Below are 14,667 nucleotides of genomic sequence, written 5' to 3'. Positions count from 1 at the left end.
ATTGAAGTCAGGAATGCTTATCTAAGGATAAGGTTGAGAGACAGTTGTGAAGTATTCTGAAGAGTTTAGTGGCAGGTTCAAAGAAAGGTCATTATGAGGACTTTCAGTATTATGAGCTGTGTGATTCCATATGAGTGATAGTTTTAAAAAACCTAGCATTGGTTAAAAAAATTGGGTTATCGCATTTTTCAGTACTTTGCAGCCTGTCTACTGCCTAATGGAGCCAACAATTTTGCCCCAATCCATATTACTGAACGGTTTATACACAACCACAAAAACTGATCAAATAGATAGAGCTATCTTTGATAAGTATATAAAAATGTGTTAATTGTAAAATATTTTTCAAGTGTAATAGAGATGTTATCAAAAATATTCTAGTCAATGAATATGTTTTTGTAAAAAAATATATAGACAACACTGATTTTGTGCTGTTTTGTGCTAATTACAATTTTAACATTGAGCTGCCTGATATTGCCTTGGTGTTCGTCAAGTCTTTCCCATATGAAACGTGGATTTATTTTCTCTCCATTTCTTATTATATAAGCAGAATTGTTGGACGTAGTCTTCCTGGAGGCCCATCCCCAACCTTTTTGCCTTCACCCTCCTGTTTCTGAACCCATTTTTGTTGGCATTTAGAACTCTGCACACTTTGCCACTACTAACCAGTGTGAAAGTGCTTGTGCTCTCTCTTTTAAATATGGTGTAATTAATTGGCTTACATCCCATTTAACTTTGTTGTAAGTCCCTAGCAAAGTGGTACTATTTGTACTCAGGGCCGCAGCACTAATTGTGCCACTGAAAAGTGGTCTGAGAACCGCAGGAGGCCAGGACCTACTTGTTCACCAATACAGACAAGGGACCATTCGGGCTGACTTTGTATACCAGATCCGATCCACCTTTTGTATCCGAACCACGCTTCACAGCGGTCAGCCATAACTTTTGACTTTGCCCCGGTCTCTCACGACAAGATGCCCGTGGTTGGTGTTTTGATCTTTTAGGAGCTAGTTTTCGCAAAAAGATTTAACATTTCAAAACTATGGTTCTAATGATTGGATTTAAGTTGTTTTGGTGTTAACTTATTTATTATGGTTTTCTCTATTTTTCTAAACTTGTTTAGGAATTTTCTCGTGTTGTGTTTTCACTTTCTGTTTGGGTGCTGCATAAATACTTAACTCATTGCCTCTAAGACTGCTTCTGTGCCAAGCAATTAGAGGGGTAAGCACCGGTTGAGTACATAACTTTTGTGAATAACCCGGACATGGACTGTGGTTGTTGCTTGAGAAGGGTTTTTATCCCCCTCACTCAAAAACCCAATTACCTAAAATGATGATAGTTCAAGATTCAACAAGAGGCTATTCAGCTGTTTTGTCACTGATGTGTTATTGTTGACTCTATTCGCTCTCATGTTTCCTTGTCACCAGTAGCCCTTGATTAGTACTTTATACTGATTTCTTTGAAAGTCACTTATGATGCTCAAAGTAAAAGCCTTTCAGAAAAATATCTCCAATTATCTGAGTTGCAGATCCACCAACACCAGAAAGATGTCCTCATTAACCCAGAATTATAACACTAACAAAGCACATTCACAAAGTACTAGTACGGTGGGAGTGGAACCATTAACAGCTTAGCTGTGGTGAATAAACCAAGTACGATTTTCTTTCTAAAAAATAAAGCTGGGATGGAATGGAATGACCCTAATACAATTGTCTAATCAGACACTGTCTGCAGGTGAAAGCCCTCTATATTGTGCCTTCCTGTGAGATTTACAAAGACTTTCAGGGACCTATTCATAAGGCACCTTCATTCAGTAACAGATAGGTGCTACACAGTGGTGGTTCGCAGAGGGAATGCTGTGGAGCGGTGTGGTGAGGGTGAGGCAGGGTGGGGGGTAGTGGAGTCGGACATACGACGGCAAGGAGTAAAGTAAGTAAATAAATAAAATAAATTACCTTGCGCTCACTTCATCGCCAACTTAGCGTTGCAGTGAGCCCAACGTAAATAGTTTTATTTACTTCTTGCTGTCGTATATCCGACTCCACTGACCCGCCACCCTCCCATGCCCCCGCCCCGCCCCACAGCACTCCCTCAGCGAGCCGCCACTGGTGCTACATGTACTACCCTAGTGGCGTATCTATTGTGTGATTTGTGATCTGGTAAGGTCATTCTTTTTTGTAGCATGTAGCAAATATCTACTACAATTGTTATATGCAATTCTTGCCCTGAATGAGGCATGCTGCATTCGACATGTATCGTCCTTTTCTGTGGCGCTGTTTTTGAGGTATCTGTGCAAAAGTGTTGAGATGTTTTGTTGCTGTTAACATTTCCCAAGTATATTCCAGATGTCATTTTTTCATGCCCTAATGTAAATATAAGCAAAAGGAACAGATGATGGACAGAATGCTGAGCAATGCAAACATTCACCTCCAGTCACACAGATCTGGGTTTAATCCATTGTTCTTTTGCTCACCACGCCACCCCAGTTTGGACCCAGCCATATACAAATCAGTCTTGACCCTGTTCCTTTTGGGAACAGTCCAGCCCAAACTGCCAAGCCAGCTCCTCCCTGGACCGGAAACAAGCATCCTGGGACCAGTTTCAGGGCATCAACTATCATCAGCAAGGCTAGCTTGAATCTAGTGGCACAGTGAGCACAGGACCCATGTCTGGGCATACCCTTCCCACTTACGGCAACAAAAGCAAAAGGAACAAGTGATGGAAGGAATCCTGAAAAATGCAAACTTTCACTCCCAGTCACAAAGATCTGGTATTTAATCAATTTTTCTTTTGCTCACCATGCCACCCCAGATTTGACCCAGCCATATGCAAATCAGTCCAGCCCGAACTGTCAAGCCAGATCCACCCTGGACTGGAAATATTCATCCTGGGATCATTTTCGGGGCATCACCCCTCAGCACCCTGGCTAGCTTGAATGAATCCAGTAGCACAGTGAGCACGGGACCCACATCAGGGCATACTCTTCCTACTCAGGGAAACAAAAGCAAAAGGAATGGAAATGTCAGCATTGTGAGGATCCGTGTCAGATTTGTAAATTGACTGTGGTCAATTAAGAGTGATCTTTTGAACATGTTGCTGTGACCATATTTATTGTAGCAGGCTTTATTTATTTTTATGCATGAGTACAGTACATTTTATAGGGACTGAAATTGTTGGTAATGCCTTAAAATAGTTAGATATTCCTTTTGGTACATTGGGTGGTTACAAATTTAAACGTGGTTTGGTTATAAGCCATGCACCTCTAGGTACACATGTTCTTCTTTGACTTCTGTCACTAATTTTTTCTGTAAATATGTAAAACACATTTGATGTTCACGTCCCTGTACCTGTTTGGGCACTGGTATCTCTTATTAGGAAGATGACCCCACCATTATGGCATTTTCTTATCATTTGATTGGCTTGTGCTTCAATGGAGAAGTCAGGGAAAACTAAGGTAAAAAAAACAGTCTTGTATTAATATTGAAAAAGGCAGGGAAATAGCAGTGATCAACTGTAGTGCCTCAGGAAAGTGTGAACATGAGGACAATGTAGCTAAGGAGATTTAATAGCTCGAGTCCCCACAATTTAAGCTCCTGAAAAAGGATACGCTATGCTCTACCTATTTAATTCATATTCTGCAACTTTGATGTATCTACTCCATTAATCGCAAAAAAAACATAACGCCCATTTTCCATGTTAGCAACTCTTTATAAGCACCATGTATATCGTATGTAGAATTGACAATGAAATACATGCACTGTCACATAGTCAAATAGTGAGTATTTTACTCAGTGGAGAATTAAAGAAAATATTTGTTTATTCTGTACCTTTATTTGTTTGATTTCATATTGAATCATTTTGATGGGATGGGATGTATCAGCACCAGCAGAAATCACCTTCTCACTAGATATCTTTGCTCGAATCACTGCAAGAAAGAAAATATAACAATTTGCTGCACGTTATGTCTGGTTATATGCACAGGCCAATGGTATTGCATGGTTTCTTCGAGCTTGAACTGTAAATGCAACTCACAAGGGCAACCAGTGTTTTATTTCAATGATTGTATGAGCATCAGTAATGACTGCTTAATTTGTGCAGCTTGTTGCAGATGAGGGGCACCGGCACTTATTTTTTGTGGATTTGGGATATTTCTTTGTCACACATAGATTCAGTGCAAGAGAAAGGTAGCAAAGAAAGCAGTGAAGTGGAAATAAACACTAGAAAAATAGGGGAAGATACATAAAATGATGTAACCTTTGCATTAATAGGTTGCGTTGGAAAATCTCCAGCTGCAGGTGGTTGCAAAACAACCTGCCTTAATTGTTTAATTAATTAGGCAGATGGCTACTTCTGACCCTACAGTGATTGGCACAAACACAGGGATGGTGACATGCAAGGATCTAATCAAAAGGGGGACGAACAGCTATATTTAATGAGGTCCTACTGCCACACTCCTAGAATTATGCTCCTAAAGCCTTCAACTGGAGTAGTTCCTTTCTAGGGAAAAATTAGACCCTAAGTCTGGTGGAATCAAAGGACCGACTGGAGGGATCACAGGGGACCCGAGTGGTCAGATCTTAATGTCTAAAGGGAGTGTGCAGTTACTGGCTGGACGTGGGGGAAGGACAGGTCTTTCTTCGTGATGCCCTCACACACCCTGAGGGATGTCATGCTTCATAATCGGGCGTTTGCCCCTCGTCAGGCCGACGCTGCAATACCTGACGGTCTCCCATAAACGGGGCTCTTTATCAGGGTTCTTTTTGAAGAAGCCGTTGGGTGCGGGCAGGTGTGGGGGGCTGGGTAGTGCACGTAGGATTGAGATAAGTAAAATAGGTCTGGAGCAGTCCTACTTAGGTCAAGTTTTAATATTTTAGGTAGCTCTAGCCCGGTTAAAAACGGTGCAAGTGCCCCTATGTGGGAATAATGTTCCTAAAGGGCTGTCAAGGTGTAGTTGGTCAACATGTTTCGTGCCCAGTTTGCCCCTAACGGGTCAATTGGCACTTCATCAGGACTGAGAAAACTAAATGTGGAAGGTGCACTACCGTCTGGTATTGAGATTCTCTGAGTTAAATTACCAGATACGGTAGGGAGAACCCTAGTAGACTTGTACTGGGGAGTACTGTAGACCAGTGGGAGAAGGGGAGAAGAAGGAGGGGTACAACCAAGAAAAATAAGTGAAACTAAAAGCAACAGCCAGCAGTTTGGCAACATGTTCATGTAGAAATACGGTAACTTGTACTGACATACAAACTATACACAATTACGCTTTAGTAACCTGTGGACATGCTGGTCATTTGGAGGCTAATAGCCTATTAGGTAGACTCCAACATTTGTGCTGAGCTATAATCAAAGCGACAGCGGGGTCTAATGAGGGAGGTGCTGCGCAAGAGTGATCCTGCGTCAATTGTCAACCAGGGTGGGTAGTGCGTTTCGATGTGGCAACTAGTAATAAATTAATTGTCAATCAAGCGTAGCCAGTGCGGTAACTCTTGAGCCTGGCAAATGAGTGGCTAAAATGGTAAAATCATTGTTACAATTAAGAGCAAGGTTGCGTGAAAACTCATGCTTGGACGAGGTGAAGGAGATAGCTGGGGCCCCAGGGGGGTAAATCCCGCTGATCTGTAGTGAGCGTCTCCCGGTTGAAATTACGGGTTAAAATTACGTGGACCATCGAATACCAAAGATTGATCGCCAGTGAGGCAGCACTTAGGTGAGGAACGTGCATGGCAAGGTGAAGACGTAATTGTAACAATCGGACACGACCAGTTGCGATCCGAAATGGTTTCATGTTGCGAGACATGGCTTTTTAGGCATATCTAGGTTCTTTCTTGGTTTTTTTATTAGAAAATGAATTCCTAGCACGGGGACACCCTGAATGGAGTAACTATGAGCTCTATAAATCACCTATTATTATTATTATTAAAGTATCTAATTTATGAACGAGAAATTGTTATGCTCTTTTGGTGCTATTCTTTGTGCTATGCATAAACTATGCTATATACTGCTAAGTAGAAGAGGGAGACTTAACTTTCTCTCTGAAGTGTCCATGAGAGACATACAATTGGGAGACCTGAACTCTTTTTATGAAATCATATCTTTTGGTAGTATACCTGAATGCTAAAGACATTACGTGTGTGTGGGGGGGTACGTACAGCTGTGCCATTATCATAACCAGCTGTAATACACCTACATTTGGCTTCTTTTAGTTCCTTCACTCTGCTCATTTTAATCTGCTGAGTTATTCATAATTTTCATCAAACGAGCAGATTATGTTCACCCTTCTTGTTGGTTGTCCACTTTTCAACTTTATTACAATGAATTTAAACAATGTACAAGTGGTCAGGTATGCCACAAACCATTACCAGTAGAGAAGGTCCCCCAGGCCTCTTGTACTCTTTAAAAGAGTCCTGAAAGGACATGTATCTTCACTTATACTACATTTTCTAAAATGCATTAATATTGGCAGTGCAGTATGAGCCTTTACATTGCTTTCAATGATGTATCTTTGTATATTTCTCCCTTTTCAAGGCTTTGACACAGTCAGGGTGTCTGTAATGACCAGTTGCTCTTTTGTTAAAAAAAACTCTTTCATCTCAAGGTTGCTTATAAAGTGACCGGCTTTAAAGATGCCTTTCAGGGCAGATGAATGAACATCATCCCTATTTCTTTAACTTGCATACTTGATCTTCTTGTACCATGTCAGAATTAACTTATCCATGGTCCAAGGGGTTTCTTTATCATATCTCTAAAAATGTAATAATTCCACTCCATCCCAGTGCGACATACTCTTCAATTTACAATATAAAACATTCCTGAATCACTCATTCATTTCATTGCATCTTAGACATAATAGGTCTGTCATTGATGTAAGTTGGGTGTGTATTTACTCAGCAACTCTACGAACTGATATTTTCCAAGCCTTGGGAGGTTTTGTCAAGGGTCTGACTTAGAATTTGGCAGACAGTGTACTCTGCCACAAATGTGACAGATTCCCCTGTCCACCAAACTTGCAGTTTGCCTGCCTCATTTAGAGACAGGAGGACTGTCACCTTTCTGTTATTGAAGCCTCCTTTTGCACCGTCAATGGAAAGCTACCTCTGATTGTTCTAAGGAGTAGGTGCCATGAGACTAAAGCCATCACACAACCCACTCTGTTTAGAGTATATTGTCTGATTGAGGAGCGAGGGGGGGAATCTGCCCACTTTGGGAGTTTGTTTTTGAAAAACAAAAAAGTCCTTCTACCTAGAGGGGAACTGCAGTTTCCTTCCGTGTACAGAGAGGACTGCTGGGCTGCAGGTTATCTCTAAATAGGACTGATAACTGCCCGTCAGGGAGGTGGACATTAAGCCCTTTGCCACCCTGTCAGGGAGTCCTCCATCTGCCAGGGGCTAAATCCTGCCCTCAGTCTCATTCCTCCATCTTGGTAGCAGGGCACGGTGCTCCTAAATAAAACACTGTTTTCATCATTGCACCTGCCAGTCATCAGGACTATTCAGGATGAGAGGCTGTCTCTGCTGATGACATAACTTTCTGAAGCTTAACTTACCATTTCAGTGAGTCTTATTCCTCAGTGGAGTATTTACATGAGACTATTTGTAAATGCTACCTAACACTGACACTGCATTTGGTACTATGCTTGCCCTTTTTGCCCCAGAAGCACTTAGACCCAATTCACTCACTCAAAGATCTGTCCTACTGTCCGCTAGTCATTTCTATGCAACAGGTTCTCTTTAGTAGTGCTGCTTACAGGGATCCTGGTAACTCACCTAAATCGTAAGAGTATAGGCTTTAACTCTCAACTCAACAATTCACTGTCATAATAAGTGACTGATGGGTTGGGCATATTACCAAGAGCCTGGGACATATATCATGCCAACCAAGACAGGTGGCCCAGGCAGCACTTTATAGAAAATTTTCTCTAAAGAAAGGCCCCCTTTCGAGAAACAGCAGAAGTCATTCACACTCTTTTTTTACTGCCTCACATCACATTCTCTCTCTCTCTCTCTCTCTCTCTCTCTCTCTCTCTCTCTCTCTACCAAAATAGCCTTAACCATTCTACAGTAATGCTACAGGCACTGGCCTTTGAGGCAGGAGTTACACGATGAGTTCAAGCTGATTTTAACACAGTCACACTCCTCCAAACCTGAAGAAACTAGTAAACATACAGGACATTAACCAAATATTATAATCCATAACTAAACCTAGTCTGTGGGTTACAGTATTTTCAAGACTATATCAGGGGCATGGAACGATTCAAAACTCATTATAATCATAAGAGGTAAACCTTTGCAAAACCTCAGTACACCAGTAGGGGAGTCCCATAGGGCTCAATACTGAGCCCAACATTTTTAAATGTCTTTGTAGTGACTTTAGCTCAGTCTGTGAGAGCAGGTAGTGTGGAGATTGTGTCTTACGTAGATGACACACAACTTGTTTTCTCCTTCGGCCCTGAACCTGACAAAGTGAAAGTTCAATTTGCACACTCTATGACAGAAATCACTAATTGGATGGCCACGAATTGCCTCCAGCTCAATAGTGCAAAAACTGAGATTGTGGTGTTCAGCAGAGCCCGAGAGTTATGGGAAGTCACATCGCCTAAGCAAGTGTTGAAGAATTTGGGAGTAAAGATCCATCACACCATGTCTTTGAGAGACCAATTTAACTCCATTTGTGGAACGCGCTTCACCCCAGCAAGGCTTCTAAAGAAAGTTTTCCCTTGGCTGCCCTCTTCTTCTAGGAAAAGCCTCATCCAGGCTCTCATAATCAGCTGCCTCGACTATGGAAATGCCTTGCCGGTCGCGGGAAATGACACCCTGCTAACCAAGCTGTAAATTGTGCCAAATACACATGCCCGGCTTATCTGCAACCTTCCTTCATGAACTCCATCAGCGCCCACTCTGGAAAAACGTAATTGACTGCCTATTAGAAAATGTACTGTCTTCAAACTATGCTGTCTGATGCATAAAGCTGTTAATAAACTTTAACTTGCCCTACTTTCTTCAAGACTTAGACACTACCAGCCATCTAGGCAACTAAGTACCGAGGGGACTAATGTGTCATGGAGAGCGTCCTCGCAGCTCCATTGGGAGAGAATTGACCACAAGGCCAAAATTACTTTCTTTGTATTCTGCACTGAAGGTGCACTTTGAAGGGAGGTGCCTGGCTCCTGACAGTAGGCGCAATCTTAAAAGGGTGAAGTACCCATTTTTAATCACTTTATGATTTTATTGTCATCCTCTTTATTTTAGCTGCATTTAATTTATCAGTAGTTATCCCACTCAGGGTAGCTTGGCGAGGAATAACAGGTGTTGCTGAATCCCGATTTCTTTTTTTTATTTTCCTTCCTGTTTTTGTTTAGCGCTTTGAAAAGCGTGGGTATTCTGGGCCACACCCACCAAGTACTGAAGGGATTTAAAAAAAAATATCTTTATTGGCATTTTGTTCAAACATAAAGACCTTTAACTGGTCCATACAGAATTCTGGAACCACAGCAGTTTTTTATACATGTTATTTGTCCGAGTATCTTACAATTCAACATTTCCAAACTGTATTCGGTTGCCTGTCCCAGTCTAACTATAGTCAACATAAATCTCCATCCTTTCCTTACTTAAGCCCCCTCCCTACCCACCTAGCTCAGCCTCTTAGACCCCTCGTCTCAGCACAGCTAGGATCCTTGTTTAAAACCATGTACAGTTACCTGTATCCTATCTTCATTCTGACTCATGCTTTTCTTATTCATGGAATGTTATTTCAATGGGGTATTCGTAGTTGGTGTTGTTATTACTGTTTGCATATTTTTAATGTCTGCTAGCATTGCCGTCCATGCACTTTAAGTCATCTTCCAGTTTTGCGTCGCGTACTGAGGGGATTTAATGTGTCACAGAGCGTGTCCGTGCAGCTCTATTGGGAGAGAATTGACCGTAAGACCAAAATTACCTCCCTTGTATTCTTCACTCGAAGTGCACTTTGAAAGGAGATGTCTGGCTCTCGCCAGCAGGTGCCATTTTAAAAGGATGAAGTAGCCATTCTTAATAATTTTAGAATTTTATTGTCATCCTCACTCTTTTAGCTGCATTTAAATTACCAGCATATATCCCTCCCAGGGGAGCCTGGCAAGGAATAACAGGGCTTGCTGGACCCCGGTTTATTTTTGTTTATCTCCCTTCCCATTTTAAAGCAGGTATTCCAGGCCATGCCCACCAAGTAGCAAGGGCATTTAATTTGTCACAGAGCATGTCCGCACCAATAGAAAGCCCGTCTGCTCCCGTAATGCTCGGACCACACTCAACGCCAGCCCTCCTTCTCGTTCCAGCTCTTAGTTCCTAGGAACAATCACCTACTCTAGAGATAGGCTTCTAAATCTGAATACTAAAGATAAGCCACATGGCTGTTTGTCTTGAGTCCCCTATTGCTACCCAGGATAAATTATTTACTTGCTCAAATTGTGGGGATTCTATTAGCTGGATAAACACTAGATGCAATGAATATATTAGTCCAATTACCTCTAGTTGCATGCCCTCTTTCTCTGGCTCAGTTAGTTGTATGCTTATGCATTCTAGATCCCTAATAAAACATCACTTTGATGGAAAGTCGCCACATAAGTATTGCTTGGGTCACTGAAACCTTGGCTGGTCTAATGTCAGGACCTGATCTAGCAGCAGCCATTTCCCCCCAATTTTACCCTCCACCATATAGACAGACCTTTAAAATGGGAAGGGTGGCCTTGCCCTATACTTAGAGATGAGTGGTCCGCAGCCATCAAACAAGTACCTACTTCTGAATGTGAAGCCTTGGACTTCATGGTCTAACTCTCTAATAATCAATCTTTCTGGGGAGTACTAGTCTATCCCCCCCACCCCACTGGGACCCAGGAACAATTTTATTCAACATACAGGCACCCGTCTTGAGGAAGGTCTGACCATTGGTGATTTCACTTTGCTGGGAGATTTCAATTTTCACTTACAAAATCATGATGACAGCAATACGGGAGCTCCAACTGAAACAATTGAAGGGCTAGGTCTATCTCAACTAGTGACAAAAACCTACCTATATAGCTGGACATACACTAGATGGAATGTTCTCTAATAACCTTTTTGTGGTTATGAAAGACCTGTTTCCTTTAACCTGGTCAGTCCACCATGCTGTTCTGTTTGACATAAAGAATAAACAAAAATCCAGTACTGGAAAAACCCTTTACAAAAAGATTAAAACCCATGCCTGGAATAAAGTTCAATGTGAGACCCTCAACAAAATCTTATTAGATACTATGCCTCCTCCTTCTTAAAATCCAGAAGACTCTTCATTTAACTTCACCAAATGGTTTCAGTCTGCCATAGCTATTACTACACCTCTGAAAACCTTTATATCTATGAGGAACAATCGATCTGCCCCCTGGTTCACAGATAACCTTAGGCTACAGAAACAGGCATGTAGAAGACAGGAGAGACCCTGAAGGAAGTACTACAATTTTAACAAAAAAGATAAATACAAAATCGTCTTAAATAATTACAGTGCTCTTCTAAAGGATGTTTTCGGGTGGTTTCTAATTTGATCTCACCATCCAGGAATAGCATCGCAAATAATAGCCAAAATGTTTGTGATACCCTGGCTAATTTATTCCTAGACAAATTGGTGCAGATATATAATACATTTAATTAATATCCTTCCTCAGGCACAGTAGATCAATCTCAGCCACCCTTATTAGAGGACTCCTGTAAACTTACAAAATACTCTTCATCATGTAAGAGGTGACTTCCCTCATCAGATGCATTAAATCAGGATCTCCTATGGACCCCTACCCCAATCAATTACAATTCAGGTCACAGAAGCAGTGGCTGCTTCCTTAACAAACATTTTCAACTCTATGTTGAAACTTGGTATCTTCCCTACTATATGGAAATAAGCTTCCATATTTTCCTTGTTGAAAAAGTCCAATCTGAATCCCAATGACCCAAAAAAGGATCGGCCAATCTCCTGTTTGCCTTTCCCAGCCAAAATAATAGCAAAGGCCATTAATAACCAAATAGTTCAATTCATGTCTGACCATAGGTTTCTTGATGCCACCCAATTTGGATTTAGATGCAGTCATAGCACCAAATCCATTTTGATCAAAACCACCAAAGAAATCAGGTCCATAGTTGAAGGTGGATGTAATGCTGCACTAATGCTCCTCGATTTACCATCTGCCTTTGACACGGTCGACCATAAGGTTTTGGTCGAGCATCTTAGGGCTGTAGGAATCAAGGGGTTGGTGCTTAAACTCATAGAATCCTTCATGTGTGGAAGATCTCAAGTGCTATCCTTGGACTCATTTGTGTCCAAACCCTTCTCACTACCCTGTGGGGTCTCTCGGGTTCCACACTCAGCCCCACTTTGTTTAACACTTACGTTAAACCTCTGCTACCCTCAATAGATCATTTGGGCTCAATGTTACCTCTTACGTAGACGACACCCAAATTGTGGTGGCTTTGTCTGCTTTAAATAGCCAAGCAGGTTCCACTTTTCATGACTGTATGACAGCCGTAGGAAACTGGATGAGCCTGAACTGTCTAAAACTAACTTCCTGAAAAACCAAGGTCATTATGTTTGGTAACTCTTCTTCCTTATGGACACTGTCCTGATGGTCAAAAGAATTGGGTTCCCTTACTACACCTGTGTCCAAGGCCAGAAATCTTGGAGTGATAATGGATAATAAGCTGACTTTTGGACGACAGTTTAATGCAAATTTTTTGTCCTAAGAATGCTTAAAGATTTTTTTCCTTTCATTCCACTCCTCTCCCAAAAAACAGTGATCACTGCTCTCATACTATTCAAAATTGATTACTGCAGTGCTGTACTGAACATATAGCAGCAACATCTGAACAAGCTGCAGGTCCTGCAAAATGCAACGGCCAGATTGTTAAACGGATCCCTAAACATCAATCAGCTGCACAAGCTATTAAACATCTCCACTGGTTGCCTGTCAGGCAGTGCATTACATTTAAAGCCCTCTGCCTTGCCCTAAAAGCTCTACACAAAATGAGCCCTGAGTTCCTTAGGCATTCATTTCAATGGTATGCTCCAAGAAGATTAAGGTCTTCAGGCACCAATAAAACAATTGTCAAAACGATTAAATGAACAAACTGGGGAGGAAGAGGTTTTGTGAACCCCACTGCTAAGTAATGGAACACACTCCTTCTGACAACAGGTCTATTCTGAACCTGTTTCTGTTTAGGATAACCCAAAAACATAGCTGTTCCCTAAGTAATATTACTTTACTTGTGGTTTCTTCTCCCACTGTGATAGCGCCTTGACACCTTCGGGTATTTGTTCGCACTCTAAAAATGACATAACATAATAAATTACATAACAAGGTCCTCCAATAAGGCTTTGCAACAGACTCCATGCATTCACACAGCCAGGTTTGGTTGTATGTCATTTTCCCATTTAGCCCCATTCCACTGGATCAAACTGCCTCTCCATATCCACAACTGCACTGACTTCTGGGCCTTCAAGAAAGCGCTAAAATCATGGTTGCTCTGAAAATACTTGCCCCTGCTTGCTCCGCAGCGCCGAGATACTCCTACGGGAGTTAGTCATGTGCTGTACCAAGTTCACTAAATGAACAAGACCTGTATTCACTTAAAATGTCACATCATCACCCCAGTTAAAGAGACCATATATTTAGCCAGCACCCCCCAGGGGGAGATTGTAGACCCGCAGGGACGATTTGTTATTTTATGGGGACGCTTGGGGGCTGATATGGTCACGCTGGTGTGCTGCTATGGCCCGAACACCAACGCACCGGACTTCTTCACTGTACTCTGGGGGAAAATAATGGATGTAGGTACCACGCATGTGATCTGGGGCGGAGACTTTAATGTGGCCTTAAACCCACTCCATGATAGGTCCAATGCAGCACCACATCACTATAATAGGTCGCAAGCCGTGATGCAGGGGATTTTGGAAGAAGGGAGCCTCATTGATACTTGGTGTGACATACACCCCACCACCAGAGAGGGTACACACTATATATCACATGCCGCCTCTTGGGCCCGTATAGATTACTGCCTTGTGTCGAGAGGACTGGGGCCGGCCCTTATGGGAGTGACCCACCTGCCTCATACTTACTCTGATCACTCACCCGTGCGGCTGTTACTGGCGGTGCCCGGGTGGCAGATACCTCGTTGCCGCTGGAGCTTGCAGCCCACTGCCCTGTTGGACACGGTGTTCCATGCTGAAATGTCGGAGGAGATACCGAACTTTTTCCAAAGAAACAAAGGGTCTGTTGACTCGGTGGAAATCATATGGGTGGCATTCAAGGTTACGGTCAGGGGCATATGTATGTTTAAGAGCTTTGGCGTGTTAGGAGACATTCGCGGTACTCTCCACAAATTGGAGAGAGATCTTAAAACGTTGGAGACACGTATGGCTGGGGGGAGGGGGAGCAGACACAATTAGTATTTCGTACTAAACTATCGGAGTACATGGAGACTGCGCTTCGTGAATCCAAATTTATGGGGAAGTATTGGAAGGCCCAGAGATATGGGGAGGGGGAACGCCCCGGGAAGGCACTAGCTTACAGAAACCCCGATTCTCCAGCTATATTTTAGAAATAACTGACCCTAATGGAGAGACGCACAGGGATACGGAAGGTATATTAGCTACATTCACTTCACACTACTCCACGTTGTA

The 14,667-nt window shown here is 42.3% G+C and overlaps 2 protein-coding genes across 2 annotated transcripts in view; one reads left to right on the top strand and one right to left on the bottom strand.

Moving 5' to 3' along the window:
* SYN2 (synapsin II) overlaps nucleotides 1-14,667 on the top strand; it is a 1,092,985-nt gene that overhangs the window by 679,258 nt on the left and 399,060 nt on the right. The window lies entirely within an intron of this gene.
* The window catches only part of TIMP4 (TIMP metallopeptidase inhibitor 4), an 82,626-nt gene that overhangs the window by 22,060 nt on the left and 45,899 nt on the right, over nucleotides 1-14,667 (bottom strand). Inside the window, exon 2 of the mRNA XM_085624863.1 lies at nucleotides 3,822-3,919. Within this exon, the coding sequence (XP_085480989.1) occupies nucleotides 3,822-3,919 (98 nt within the window). The remainder of the gene's footprint in view (nucleotides 1-3,821; nucleotides 3,920-14,667) is intronic.

The sequence above is a fragment of the Triturus cristatus genome, chromosome 9 (genome assembly GCF_964204655.1).
Source record: "Triturus cristatus chromosome 9, aTriCri1.1, whole genome shotgun sequence".
Classification (NCBI taxonomy): domain Eukaryota; kingdom Metazoa; phylum Chordata; class Amphibia; order Caudata; family Salamandridae; genus Triturus; species Triturus cristatus.
Note: the sequence above shows the minus strand (reverse complement) of the source record. Positions and strands in the feature narration are given on the sequence as shown.